The sequence below is a fragment of the Lissotriton vulgaris genome, chromosome 1_1 (genome assembly GCF_964263255.1).
Source record: "Lissotriton vulgaris chromosome 1_1, aLisVul1.2, whole genome shotgun sequence".
NCBI classification, from domain to species: Eukaryota; Metazoa; Chordata; class Amphibia; order Caudata; family Salamandridae; genus Lissotriton; species Lissotriton vulgaris.
The window spans coordinates 369,810,882-369,825,370 of NC_141685.1; the positions used below are offsets into that span (position 1 = coordinate 369,810,882).

Consider the following 14,489-nt stretch of genomic DNA (forward strand, 5'->3'; position numbering starts at 1 on the left):
CTTACGCTCTAGCTTTCAAATAAATCTGGTAGTTCTGTCTTACAAACTGATGCCTTGGGGTGGCAGGAGTTTTATCAGAAACACTGCCGTTTAAAGGAATAGTCTCCCCCAATCATTGAAGTCTATAACCAATCTTTTGGCTTTTAGGAAACCTTTAAAAACCTGACTTTTTACCAACTAAAAAATTCATTTTTTATTGATCACAGACAGCGCCAAAGTGCTTCCGGGTATATGCTGCGCTTTACAAATGCATTTAATATCAATATCAATATCCAGCCAGTGCCTTCATCACCGCTGCTGACCAGCGGGCCTACCAGTGGGAAAGTGGGAAACGGTCAAGAGAAGTTCATCAACAGCGTCTGGCCCCAGTCCTGCCTGCGTCCCACTGCGAAACAGCACTGCTGTGCCACGACAAGCCTAGACTAGTGCCAGCCCAGAGAGCGGGGTCAATGGATACTCCAGAAGCACAGTCAGTGCCCACGTGAGATTGGAGCAGAACACTGCTGCTGGCAACTCCAAGGGCCAGTGCACCTGCACCCGAGTCAAATCTGGCCTCCATGGCTTCCACGTCCTGGGGAAATACCCAGTGCCCAGCAGGGCCAATCCGGCCCTGGAGATGAAGAACAGTTGAGCAGAGGTATAGTGCAATACAGTTATCAGAGATGTGGCCGTCCAGCCAAGTTTGGGATTTTAGTGAAGAGACAAAACTTTAGTATGTCAAAATAAACATCTATATACAGAAACAATGAAGACTGAATAGAAAAAGCGCTTGATATAGTTGAAGAATTATCACCCTGGTTATTAACACTATATAAATTTGCAATTCCTAGATGATAGTGAGATCTGAAAACACAACACCAACGTAATCACTGATTTAGCAATGAACATGATGTACAATTTAATTCATGGCCGAGGCTAAAAGCTGTAGCTATCTAAAACGAATTAAGAAGCGGACGAGTGAGATGGGGCTCATCTGTGTGGGCGCCAATCCAGTCCGCTGCATGAGCTGTACCGAGAAGTCTTACAAAAAATGGGGACTAATGCACTAAAATAGAAATGTATTTACTTCTCTACTTACTAAATTCCCCTTCTAAACAGCTGTACCTTTTAACTAATATAAGGAATAATAATAAGTTACTTTGGAATTACTAAGAAACAATTAAATCTGTTTACTGGTCCTAAATTTGCATATTTTACACACTGAATAAAACACCCGTTTAAGAAATTTTACACAGTCTTAATTTAACTTTTTTTTTTTAAATCATTTCTTCTCTCCCTTGAAACTGTATTTCGCTTTCGTGCCCTTCTTCGGCTGCACTTGAAAAAATGGTGAGGTTTGGTGCTTCTTCCCGACTTTTCAATCAATCAGGACTCCTAAAGCGCGGCGAGTCATCCGACAGGGTATCCAGGCGCTAATCACCCACTAGGGCTTTCCTTTCACTCACTGTTATGTCGGCGCCTTTCACTTGTAAGTTAATTGTGCGGATAAGTGCGAGAAATGCACTTACAAAACGTGATAAATACCTAGAAAGTCAAACCAGAGAATCGATGAACGACATATGAATGGAATTTTCCCAACCTCTTCTCTGACGCACCACCCCACCCTGAACACCCACCCTAAGGGACTAGAGAGACAAAACTTGCCAGAACATTTCCTATCCATAACCTTTTGTAAATACCATGCTACTTACAGAAGAATTAAGTTAATCCTACATAAAAGAGTCCATCGGTCCTAAATTAACTTTGTACATTGGACCCTGTGCCTTTTATTGCAAGAACCACAGAACCGTGCAGCCGGACTGTTAATGACAAAAACCAATGAGTGAATAGTGCCTAGCGATGAAAGCGCCTCATTGGACACCAAGGCGCAAAGAAGGCCACCTACAGCCTTTTGCACTTGACACCAGCTTTACAGGGGAAAGTCCCAGAATGCCTCTGTGTAGGGCCTCGAAGGATTGCTCCAAGACATCTCTGCTGCCGCCATCAACACATCCTAGACAGAGGACATGATTGTTATTTACAGCGCTAGGAGACGGCAGAAGGAGAGTGCGAAGCACTACAAATGTATTATCATAGCATGGAGAAGCGTCATTGAATGCAGAGTAATACTGTGACGTAACACCAGGCTGCAGCTATCTGCCTCCGGGTCTCAGCCCCTCCTAGACGCGGTCACCGAGGAGCTCTGCAGAGGCGCACGCGGAGTGCCCGGGAGGTGCCGGCATTGTGTACATTTGGGTGTGGAGTGCACGCATGTGAAAGCAAACATTGTGGCTGTCAAGCACGCAGGGGGAGGGCGTGCAAACACGGAAGACTGGAGGCGAAGGAGGAGAAAGTGCGCCGGAGGAGTCTGGGGGCACCCGAGACCATGAATGAGTGAGTGGCCGCACAGAACCGCTGTCGACGGCAGCATAGGTCCTTCAGAGACTGTCAGAGCGTATATTTTAACAAAAAAGATTGTTTCTAGCTCAAACAGTTCAAAGTTACTAAATACACAGCAACGTGTTACTGCGCAGCGGAAGACCCTTTGCTAAGGCTGACTGGTCCTATAGCTGTTGCTATATTTGAGTGTTAGACCAGTACTAATGAGGTGCAATAAAACAAGTGTAAAAATGTCAAAATAATTGAAAAATACTATCGCAAAATCTACCGCATTTTTCGGCATAATTTGTCTTTCGGTGCTGCTTAATTTACTCAACCCTGCCGCATAATTGGTTCCCTCCTCTGCCGCATAATTCCAGTGTCGCTGCAGCATGGGTCGTCCTGAGACTACCAGCACAGGCAAATCTCTGCGCAGCATAAGCGCTTTCTGGAGTATCATAACGCAGGTGACCCAACATGCTAAGAGGATACATTACTATTTAAAAAATGCTTTCCTCTGTGCACTCCTTTTGATAAAGTATTTACTTGAAAGACAACGTCCGTCTCTTCAATGCTGCGGTGGTTTTCTTGCAGTCACCTCGGTCCATCGGCCCTTGGTAAACACGGGCCGCTGTGGCTTGAGAGGTCAGCGCCTCTCAGACCGGGGGCAGCCGCTCTGAAGAGTTGTCATTCTTTGTACCCAGTGGAAGAGAACGCAGCGTCCTTCGTATCCCAAGAAATGCAACAACAGACAACGCGAGAGCTCAGCTTACATATGTGTGCCTCTTGTAGCTTTTCTGAACATTCTTTACCTCGGTTTTATTATATTCGCGAGCAGTGTTCAGATCTGGGTAAATAAATACAGGTTGGTGACGCGATGTTGTGTAGAACAGGATGGATTAAACCCTGTAAACCATTCTAGTGAGAGACAGCGACCGGTCGTGTTTCCATTAAAGAAACAAGTCTAGTCCCTGTAAGTCACTCTCCTGGGGCTGCTGGGGTGACCCTGGGGCAAGGGAGCGGCGCCCCCTACCCATATCACCCCCCCCCCTCTCATATCCACGTGCCAAATGTACCAGTGCCTACAAACACCAGCGCTGCGCATCTGGAAGGTGGCGCGGGCACCGAACGGTGCCCACTGACTGAGTATGGGACGGTGCCCCCAGCGGCGCCACCCCCGCAAGCAAACACCTCCAAAGCGCGAAGAGAAGGGCAGGACCCCACTTACCCTGGCGGCGGAGGGGCGCTGGCGTTTCTGGACATGGTGCTCGCAGCAGTCCGCGCGTCCGTCTTCAGCCTGCAGGGGAGGGAGGCAGTACTGCGTCCCGGCTCCGAAGGACTGTCACACAGAGAGCCCGGGGCAGGGCACGCTCTGCAAACTGATTGCATCAGGCTTACTCATTGTCAGCTTTAGCCTAATTTAAAGCCTCGCGTCCAGTGGTGAATCACTTCCCACACGCCAAGTGCATGACAGGGACGTCACACTGGGGACTGCACTGCTGCTTGTGGCCAGACTCGCTGCCTGTCTATAGGAGGCAGACAGGCAGAGTGGCTGCTCGTGACTGTTGGGAATCCCCGCGCAGGACTTCCCATTGGACCCAAGCAATCAACGAAAAGTCAATATTAAAAAATGCATAAATGCATGCATCAGCATCAGCGTCCAAGTGCATTGACAACATTATGACAACTGTGATCCTGTGCACAATGGGGGCGGGGCGAGTGAGCGTGGGTCAAAGGCGTGGCTAAAAAAAAACATTTCCTGTAACTTTTTGGTCTTTCACCTTCAGGTAACCATGCAGAAAATAACGCACACCGTAAATGAAAAATAAATGCACGTGAAAGGCACGAGTGGGAAATGCACCATAGTGCATTGTGAAACTTCTATCAGTGAATGAACTGCACACGTCTGTGTCTGGAACGAAGGGCAACAGAACTGAATCCTGGGGGAGCAGTGCAGAACAGCTAGGAGTGTAACACAGGCCCCTGTAGCCACAATGGTGCAGGGGGACCCAACTTTTCAGGGGGTCCCTCAGTTCTTCAGGGGTCCCCATTCAGTCCCAAGACAACGAATATCTATGACGTAGGGGCCTCGCATCACACTTTGCAGGGGTTGGCATCATTTTGCGTTACGCCACTGAATAGTGACTTATGTATGTTTAGTGCTATAGGAAGCTGGCTCTGCAAAACTTTACCAAAGTAAGGTATAGTGTGCCCAGAGTCCATGGGATCCCCAGAGGTATATTTGAGGATACATTAGATAATCACTAACAGCTCTATTTGTGGTAGTGTGGTCGAGCAGTTAGGCTTCTCAGAAGGGTGTGTTAAGCATTTATTGTGTTCACTCAATCAAGGCTGATGTCACACGCTCAGAGACAGAATCCAGACCAATTAGGCACGTCTAAAATAGGTATACTTATGGTTTATTTATAGAAACAATTAGGACTTGTTACAGACAGTTAATACGTACTTTCGAATGTACAACTGTTCAAGGAAATGCAGTTGTTCAGATAATTGTAACAGTTACAGGTTGATATCACTTTTCAGAGTACTTGGCATTACACAGTAAATACTCTCTGATTACGTTACAATAGAGCTCACTTTTGCCCACACATTAGCAGTTCTACATAGAACACTTTCTAGATTCAAAATCTCATACTAGGAGTCCCTGTGGGAGGAAAAATGGATATCGAGCACAGAGGTAAGTATTTAACTTAGGAGGTTGAGGTTTCAGGGTTAAGACCAAGGTTCCCCAAGCTCCAGGTTGACACTAGTTTCACTACCAGCTGCACAGGGGCAGTCAGGTGCAGGGGCCCAACAGTACCTAGCAGCTAAAAGGGCCTTTGGTTGGGGTCTACTGGCAAGCAGACCATTTGAATGTGGGAACAAAGGTCCAAAGGGTGTGGTCGGCACTGCAAGGGTCAACGACAGACACAAGACCTGCACCTCCAGCGGCACTGAGGCGGCCCGGTGTAGGAGGTAAAGCGGACGTTGTTGTCCCTGCGCTTCTCAGTGGAGACCGTCGGTATTGGATAGCTGCAGGCTCAGTCGGGGGGAATTCTTGCAGGTGACCAACTACTGGGAAGGCGACTGGGGAACTGGGAGGATGCTTGGATACCGTCTGTTGGGTCGCCCAAGGCCGGGAAGGCATAGCGGGCTGGGGTGTCTTCGGCGTTGATTTCCTTAGGATGCAATCTATTACAGTCAGACAGATGCAGTCGGACTTCCTGGACCACTTAGTTCAAGGGAGTAGTTGTCTTACTGCCTTTGGTCCGGGTCAAGGGGACCCTTCAAGTGGAGGCTCCGGGGTTAGTTTTGAAGCTTGTGGGAGGTCAGCGGTCCCATGATCCCAACTAAGGATCGCTGGGGGGACCTCTTTAAGTATGGGACCACTCGACCTCTGGCCGTGGCGTCCAGGTGCAGAATCACAGAGTCCAGACTCAAATGGTTTAGTCTTTGGTTTGAGCAAATCCGGTCCTCACGGGAGACAGTCTGTTAGTTGAGAGCAGGGTAGGTCCTCTGGGGCCTGGGGGTTTGCTGCTGCGGGAAACACCAGTTTCTTCACTGTAGGCAGGTTGTGGTTGTGACAGGCTAGTAGGGCTGGGGCCAAGTCAGTTGGTGTCCTCAGTTTCTTCCTAGGTCAGAAAGGCTCTTCGGTCCTTCTTTCTTCCTTGAATCGCAGGAGGCAAGGGTCTGGGTCACCCCTAAATACTAGATTTAGTGGTGTTAAAGGGATGTGTAGGTTGGGACCAATGTTTCCCTTCCTTGGGGTGCGTACACCCCCTATTTTGCCACCCTCCAGTGGGAGGGGGCATAAGCCTGTTCCTGATTGGCTGAATCATCTTATCTCCAAGATGGAGGGGACTGAGACATGGGCTTCACCTCGCTTCCCTCACCAGTGGCGTGGGATTGGCAACGGTGGGCACACCTCTCTTCCTAACTTGAATTTCCCACGGATTATCCGGGGTCAGCTAACAAAGGGGGTAGGCCTTTGAAGCTTCCCCTTTTGTGGGTGCAGCCCATCCTGGGGGAGGAGGTATGACACCTCTCCCCAGGATGGGGTTTGTTTCTGGACCCAGAGAGTGGAGACCCTCTACCCAGGGGTCCAGAAACATGTAAGGTGGTGGCAATGGCAGACAGCCATCCACGAGCCACACATCAGGGCTAGTCGTTTTTCAGAGGGCATCTCCAAGATGCCCACTGAGTGCATTTTGCATTTAATCCCACACTGGCATCAGTGTGGGTTTAATGTGCTGAGAAGTTTGCTACCAAACCTTTCAGTTTTCTCAGACATTATGGAGCTGTGGAGTTTGTAGTGATCAATGCCCAGACATATACTCTTTATTGGCTTTGCTACACCTACAATGTCTATGAATGGACTTTGACACGGTAGGGGTACAGGGCTCATGAATCTGTACCCTCACCTTAGGACTAGTGCACCCTGCTAGTGGGTTGACTTACCTAGGCCTTAGGCAGTGGATTGCAGGCATGGCACGCAGGGGTGTGTGCAATGCTGACTCTTCACTTTCCTCTGCACCAAAACATGCAGCCTGCTGTGGCAGTGTGTGTAGGTTAAGGTGCAGGGCCCCGAAGGGTGGCACAATGGGTGCAGCAGCCCTCAGAGGTCTTCCTTGGTCACAGTGCCCTTGATACCCATGGTAGCTTTTGCAAGGGGCTTGCCGGTGGCCAGGGATGTGCCAATTGTAGATACAAAGGTTCCAATTTGGGAAAGAACATAGGCCCTATGAACCTGATTGGCAGGGCCCTAGGGCACATCAAGTCAGGTTGTATCAGATGTCTGGCAAAAATGGGGGGGGTAACCATGCAACGAAGGGGCACTTTCCTACAAGTGCAAAGAGGTCCTAGTCTGTGACAGAAAGCACTATGAATATTTAAGTCATTATTTTAAACTTGCACTATAGAACTCCCTCGCAATACCACTCAAAGAGAATACATTTGTGTCATCAGTAAGCTTCAAATGATTCCATCAATTAAAGCCAACAACGCTTCCAGGCTCCCTTTTTATTTGCAAATTATCAAATTACACAGGTTTACATTTCTTTCAGGCAAGGAGGCACCCCGGCAAGAAAAATTATTTACTTCCTTCCCCTCCCTCGGTTTCATATCACAGAAGACTCCCTGCCGTACACTGCAGCTGAAGCATTTCAGCTGTCAGAATTAACTCTCCCGGGACGGTAGTCTTTCCACAAAATGTAGGAGTGCTTTAAATGGAAATATAGAAGTGCCGGAACTCACTATTTAGTATTTGTTTGTTCCTGAGAAGTGCTGGTATTCACCCATTTAAATGTATTGTAGCAGTGCTGGGAATGGCAGGTACTCTCCCATTCAAATCAAAGAAGTGCAGGTAATCAGTATGGACAGTCCGTGCTCAATTTGAACCAGTGGTTTCCGTGAGCAACAGTTAAGGACACATTTATTTATGGTAGACACTGGGGCATTAAGGGGTTTCGTTTGCACTTTCTTTTTAATCAGACCTACTTCCCCATAATTTGATCAAAAGTGTCCATGGAGTTGGAGCCTATTTCAATTCATATTGTTTCACCCACCCTGCAGCACATCACACATTACTGCATTTCATTATCAGATTAGGCATACCTCAGCGGGCTCGCATAGGAAAAAGATCTTCGATAAAGAGCCCCCTTGTAGGTGCCTGTCGGGCATTACAGCGCCTGCCCAACGAGGAGCAGGCTCAGTGATGTAGCATAAAACTTCAGTGGGCGAGGGCTCCATAATCCTATGAAGGATAACCCCAGAGCTTGGGATCTCCGGCCAATAATCATCTTCAACAGTAAATGACAGTAGGCATGGGCAGAACTTGCGGAATTCCGCAAAGTTGTACAAAAACTCAGTGAGATTCCACGAGCATGAGGGATTCAGCACTTCGCGCTGCTCGCTATGATTTTTTGCCCTGGGAGCTTGTTCCGTGCTGTAATGTCAGCTCGAACAGCGCCATGGGGCATGCCAGAGGGAGCTGCTTTTTTATGCCGCTGGAGTAGATTTTCCACTCAAGCGGCAGCATTCTCAACGCGAACAGTCACAACCTGCCGTGAACGCCTGCATCGAGAAAATCACACCGGGTAGCTTTCTAGTACCCCAAAATCATGCTTGTAGATGCAAATTCTCACTCACCAACTTAACCTTGGCAAGCTGGAACTCTGCGTTACATGCACGGAGGCTAGCATTTTGCTTATTTCTTTTATTGCCAGCTCTGTGCAGCACTTTAATGTAAAACATCACCAACACAAAAATTCCAGAACTAGAATGTTCCTTAAGCCCATATAACTCTCTTCACAGCAGCCATATTCCTCTATTAAGCTGCTCCGGTCCCATAACTCAAAATGGCTTTATCATGAAACAGCAAATTACTCTCCTCTTCTTTTGCTCCTTTCCTACTCGGTGTCTGAAATAAAACTACACATGACAAAATATAAAATGTTCTTCTAACATCGTATACTACAAAAAACATATCCTTTTCATAACACAGTTTATCTGCTATTACTCCCTCCACCAAATACTTACCTGGGAGGGAGGGAGGGAGGGAGGGAGGATGCTAGCCTCCGTGTCTTTAATGAAATCCAGATTCTCTTCACACCTACTTAGAGAATCTACAGGTCATGTCAAGACTGGAGGCTAGCATTATACGTGTTCAAAGCTGTGTTAATACCACAGACAATAAATGTTCCATTAGCTTCAGATAGTACTTCGCAAACAAACCCGCATTTGACCAGTCAGGTACATGCAAAATCTTCTCCAAACGTCCACCAGTCCTGAACACCTTACTTGCCATTGCTCCTCTCACTGAATGTGCTCCATACTTTTGGAACTCAAAACCAGCTTCAAACATGCAAGTCCTCACCCAACAGACAATTGCTGCCAAAGTTACTGGCCTGAGAGATTATGCATACAAAATCAACAACTGACTATCTCTTCCCTTCTGAACTCCTCCATTCTATTTACATATTCTCTCATACATCTCCCCACACACAACTTAGGATGGTAAATTTGGATAGAATAAAGAAGAAGACATAGTCTTTGTTCTCCTAGTGATATGGAAAAGTACTCCATTCAGATTATAAAACCTATTTCAAGACAAAAGCCATCAGCCCAGTGGTTTACCTCAGAGCTCCAGTCTGAGAAAAGTCTCTGTAAGAAACTGAAGCGCAGCTGGAGATCATCTTATGATCCTATGGCCAAGTCAGTCTAAAAAGCCGCCTTAAAAACTTTTCGCAAACTTAAACGCTCCACAATGAGAGAGTATTTTATTAATAAAATTCAAATGGCTGGCAACTCACCAAAAACTCTTTAAAATGGCCAAAGGCTTCACAAAGCAGTCTGTCACCTCAAGTGTAATTCCACCCACCCAGGATCTATGTAACGGGCCATCTGATTTTTTTCATGAAAAAATTCTGGATATATTCTCAACGTTTACCCCGCCTCCCCACCCCTTGATCCCTGTTGCGGGGTCAGCTAACAGTGATGCTCTGAACACTTTCCACCCCATCCCTACTGCGCCTCACTCCAGAAACTTCTTGCATGCAAATTGGGCTCTCCTAAGGATCCCTGCCCGGGTCAGTTCTTTAGCATACTAGCTCCCCTCATAAATCTCCCATTAAACCAGATTTGGAACTCCTCACTCTGCACTGGTAACTTCCCCTCAACTTGGAAACAGGCCCTTTCAGTGCCTATCCTGAAAAAAACGAGGCCGACTGTATGGTCTATTAAAACTACCGACTCATTTCACTTCTACCAGCACCACCCATAATCTTGGAAAAATTAGTTCCTGTAACATCTCTCCAGCTATCTAGAATCTCGCCATCTTTTTCACGACTTCCAGTCTAGGTTTAGATCCGGCTATAGTACTGAGACCGTCCTCCTAGAAGTTTCTGAGACCATCCGGGAACACGTTGATTTTGATAAAGCAGCCATGTTGGTGCTCCTTGACCTGTTCGCGGCATTCAACGTGGTCTCTCACAACCTAGGGATCCAGGGCATTCCCCTGTCTTGGATTCAGTCCTACCTTAGTGGCCGGTCGCAAGAAGTTTCCATCCTTCCTTTTGTTTCAGATGAGAAACCCTTGAGTTATGGGGTACCCCAGAGTTCGGCTTTATGCCCTCTTCTTTTTTTAAGAAATACTTTTATTTGATTTGTTAAAATTGTAAAAGGGTGGAACATACCACCATTTGAATAAAACATGCCTCTGTGTGGTGGGCGGTACAAAAGGGGGGGGGGGAGGGTGATGAACGGAGCATCTGAATTAATCAAACACTCAGACCCAGTCAAAAGATCTGGGTTTAATCCATCACCGTTCTTTAGCCCACTCTGCCACCCCAGTTCAGACATGGCTATATGCAAATCAGTCTGACCCTGTGCCTCAAGGGAACAGTCCAGCCCGAACTGCCAAGCCATATCTTCCCTGGACCGGAAAGAAGCTTCCGAGGACCGGTTTCTGGCATTCCAGCCGTCTTCAGCCCGGCTTGCCTGAATCCAGTGGCAAAGTGAGCAAGGGACTCACGTCTGAGCATTGCACAAAGATACATGATGAGTAAAAACAGGGAGAGCGCTTTTAAATATACAAGAGGAATAAAAACAAGGGTAGCACTTTATAAGGCAATGGCCCGCTCATTAGAAGAATGAGGCCAGCAAATGACGGTTATGAAAAAGGAAGCAGCACACGCTAGGTCTTATATTTGATTAAATGTGTCTGTCCCCCCTGTCTCAAGTAAAGTGCTTGCAGTGTCTTGGAATAAAGGAGAAGAGGGAGGAGAGTAGGCTGTGAAGTGCGTCAAGGAGGATCTGGGTCCGGCTGCAAAAGTGTCCATATGTCCTAGTTCCTGTTTTGCTGCTGCCTTTTTTTCGAGCTCTTGAGCTGCAAATGTTAGGAGTTTTATCGTTTTGCAGGAAAGTTGTATCGAAGACCCACTAAGGCATTTTATCACAGCCGCCCTGCAGGTCCTGACTTGTGTTTCTCTTAGGGTTGACCTCAGGAGGATCTTCCTTAGATTGTGTAAGGCCGGGCAAATACATAATAGATGTAATAGCGACTCTTCTCCCTTGATCCTTAACCACCCCAATCTCAGTAAGCTTAGATTCCTCTTATAGTGATCCCTGAAGCATTCTTGTAAATAGGATTGTTGTTTCAGTTGTTTATACGTTGGCATCACAATCCAGTCATGACTTTTTCCAGCCACTAATGCTTTGTCTATTTGCAACAATGCTAGTTTGATGGCGTTGTTAGTGATTTGTTTAAAAGCGAGATATGACATTGGTGAATGCCAAGCTTCTTCCAGGTTTAGCGACAAAAGCGCTTGCCTAAGGCTAGGCAGACCAATTCCACATGCAAAACTCTGTTTTAGGACTTTTTCCCAGGGGTGATGGGCTAGCGTGTTATCTTCAGCGGCCCTCATTCGCCAGTAATATCTGGCCAGGACCCCTTGTCTGGCCGTAATCAGGTTTGCTAATCCGTATTCCAGGCATATTTGCGCTTGGGAAATATGGCGCGGAATTAAGAACAGTTTTTTTAACAATATTGATTGGGCAAGATTTTGCGTTTTAGAGTCCTTGGTGCCAATCATTGTTGGACACCAACAACAATGATGTTTATAGTTTAATTGGCGATCTAGTAAGATGCCCAAATATTTGTATTCATCAACCTGGTTTAGAGTACAAGAATTTATCCTTATCCTCCAAACAAATTTTGATAGTTTTTTTGCGAGTCCTAGAGAAGCATAAGATGTTAGATTTTTTTAGGTTTATTGTTAAATGTGCGTTTGAGATGTATAGCGTGAGTTGTGGAATCAGCAGTTGTAAGCCAAGTGGAGTTTGAGAGAGAAATACAATATCGTCCGCAGGCTCACCTCAATCACTCTCAACACAGTCGTAACCTTCGATCTAAGCACCATCTCCTTCTGATGTCTTCCCTTACAACTGCTTCAAATTAAAAAACCTATTCATTGGCCAACCTTCAAATAAACAAAGAAATACACACACATCCCACATACAACTGTACCAAGACCTAGGTGGTCTCTGCAACGTAATACCCTTCATTATTCTACAAACCAGAGGATCTCTCCCTATAGAGCAATGTCCTACCAAACTATGGCTGTTGCAACCGCCAACCTATAACAATTTATAGTTCTGTAACAAACCTTTCTCATACAAAGTGATAAAAAAATCGAAAGTTCTATGGCAGATGCTTCCCTGGGATCCAAATCCCTTACCATGCACCAACACACCCATCTATTCCATCTGCCAACATAATCTCCCATGTCCCTGGTGCCCAAGACTCCCTGAGTGAGGGGAGCCTGCTGCAAAAGTCCTGCACTCCTCCCCTGAAATTGTCCAAACAAGAAGGCTTAAAGCCCCTTTCACGACCGAAGGATGTAAAGCCCCTCCTGGCACGAATAGTACGGCCTCCGATTCCAGAAACAAAAAGGGCTCCTCCATTGCCATCTGCAACAGACCTGGAAACCAAGCCTGTCCTGCCCAAAAAGGCCTCACAAGAATTATTTGACATCTCTTCCTCCTCACCATCAACAATACTCTCTGTATCACTGCAAACAGAGGAAATGCCTACCCCATTACCTTCCTCCAATCCTGCTGAAAAGCATCCACTTCCTCTGCTAGAGGATTCAGTCTCCAACTGTAATAACGGCTTATCTGGTATGCTAGTCTTGACGCAAACAAATCGACCCAAAGCGGCCTCCAAACTAAAAAAATTTGTCAGGATGATTTGAACATTCAACTTCCAATCGCTGTCATCCCTGAGATATCTGGAATTCCAGTCTGTCACTATATTGCCCTGGGAAATACTCTACCTGTAACCCTATCATTTGCACTAGACAAGAACTCCAAATCTGCTTTGCAGTCTGAGTCAAATTCCTCGACCTGCTTCCTCCCAAGCAGTTTATATACCGAACCGCTGAGACAATCAAAACTTAGAAAAGCAAAAAGACCGGCCTTCATTTCCAAACCATTTATATGTTCTAAAGTCTCCTCGCAAGCCCACTCTTGATGCGTCAAACAAGACCCCCCCAACCAAAGAGGCTTGCATGTGTTTCCAACACATAATCTGGACATATACCAAATATTGCATGGCCATTCAAGGCCTCCAAATTGGCCAGCCATCGTATTTATTCCTCCCGTGCCTCCTCTGAGAGGAATGCCTGTTCTCCATAGCACAAACCTTTCCTTAAACCTTCCGCTTTCAATTTCTACAAAGCTCTGTAATGTAGCGGGCTGGCAAAATGCCTGAATTAAAGATGAAAACAAACCAGTCACTCTCACCAGACCCCTTAAAGCAGAGGTCTTCAAACTGTGGGGCGCGCCCCCCTGGGGGGGCATGAATAGGTTCCCAGGGGGGCGCGAATGCCTCTGTAATTGCATGTAAATGAACATGGCCTGGAAGTGGGGCGATGTTTATTTGCTGCATTTCCAGGCTGTCTTCATTTACTTCGAGCCCTTGTGAGAACAGTGATCAGCAGGCCATGGGGGCGGAGGTCAGGAAGTGTGCTGGAAGGGTCAAAAAGGTTGCTAAAATCAAAAGACATTTATGTATTTTTAACAACTGGCTGTTTTTATTATGATGCATAAACATCAATAATTTTCAAAGCACCTGATGCCATGTTCCTTGCCCCAGCAATTTTCAAAGTATCAATAAAAATGCCAGGATAACTCCAGTGATTATTGTTCTTTCTGGGGAGAGACCGGGGCTTTGTCTGGAAGTGGAAGTTTCTTTTGACTCATCATAGTGCAGAAGGTTAATATGCCTGCTGCACAGAACATGTCCGATTCAGATCACAAAGTGCATTCACTATAAATAGGTCAATGGGTTATGGTTTTTCTCAGAGATCTTTTTGTTACTTGCAGTTTAAAAGTTAAAATACTAATATATAGCTGAGTGCTATTAACTGTCACCAAAGAGCTGCATGCAAACTGCAAGGAATATATTACAGCTAAACATTTTTTGACCAGTTTTTCCTTATCCTAGTATTGCAAAACGGGCTCATTTGGGTAGAAATCAAGTCTTCTTATTAAAGAAAACCACTCACAATGGTGTTACATTTTAAATTCTGAATTTGTGCTTTTCCAGACCAAGGACTCTTAAACTATACTGC

General features: G+C 46.2%; 1 protein-coding gene across 2 annotated transcripts in view; it reads right to left on the reverse strand.

The window, feature by feature from the left end:
- Positions 1 to 14,489, reverse strand: part of TTC39A (tetratricopeptide repeat domain 39A) — a 668,968-nt gene that overhangs the window by 439,165 nt on the left and 215,314 nt on the right. The window contains exon 1 of one of the 2 annotated variants that reach the window (XM_086952420.1): positions 3,587 to 4,047. The exons of the other annotated variant lie outside the window; for it this stretch is intronic. Coding sequence (XP_086808546.1) covers positions 3,587 to 3,747 — 161 coding nt within the window. The 5' untranslated portion in view covers positions 3,748 to 4,047. Of the gene's footprint in view, positions 1 to 3,586; positions 4,048 to 14,489 lie in introns of those variants that run through there. 2 annotated transcript variants of the gene reach the window in all.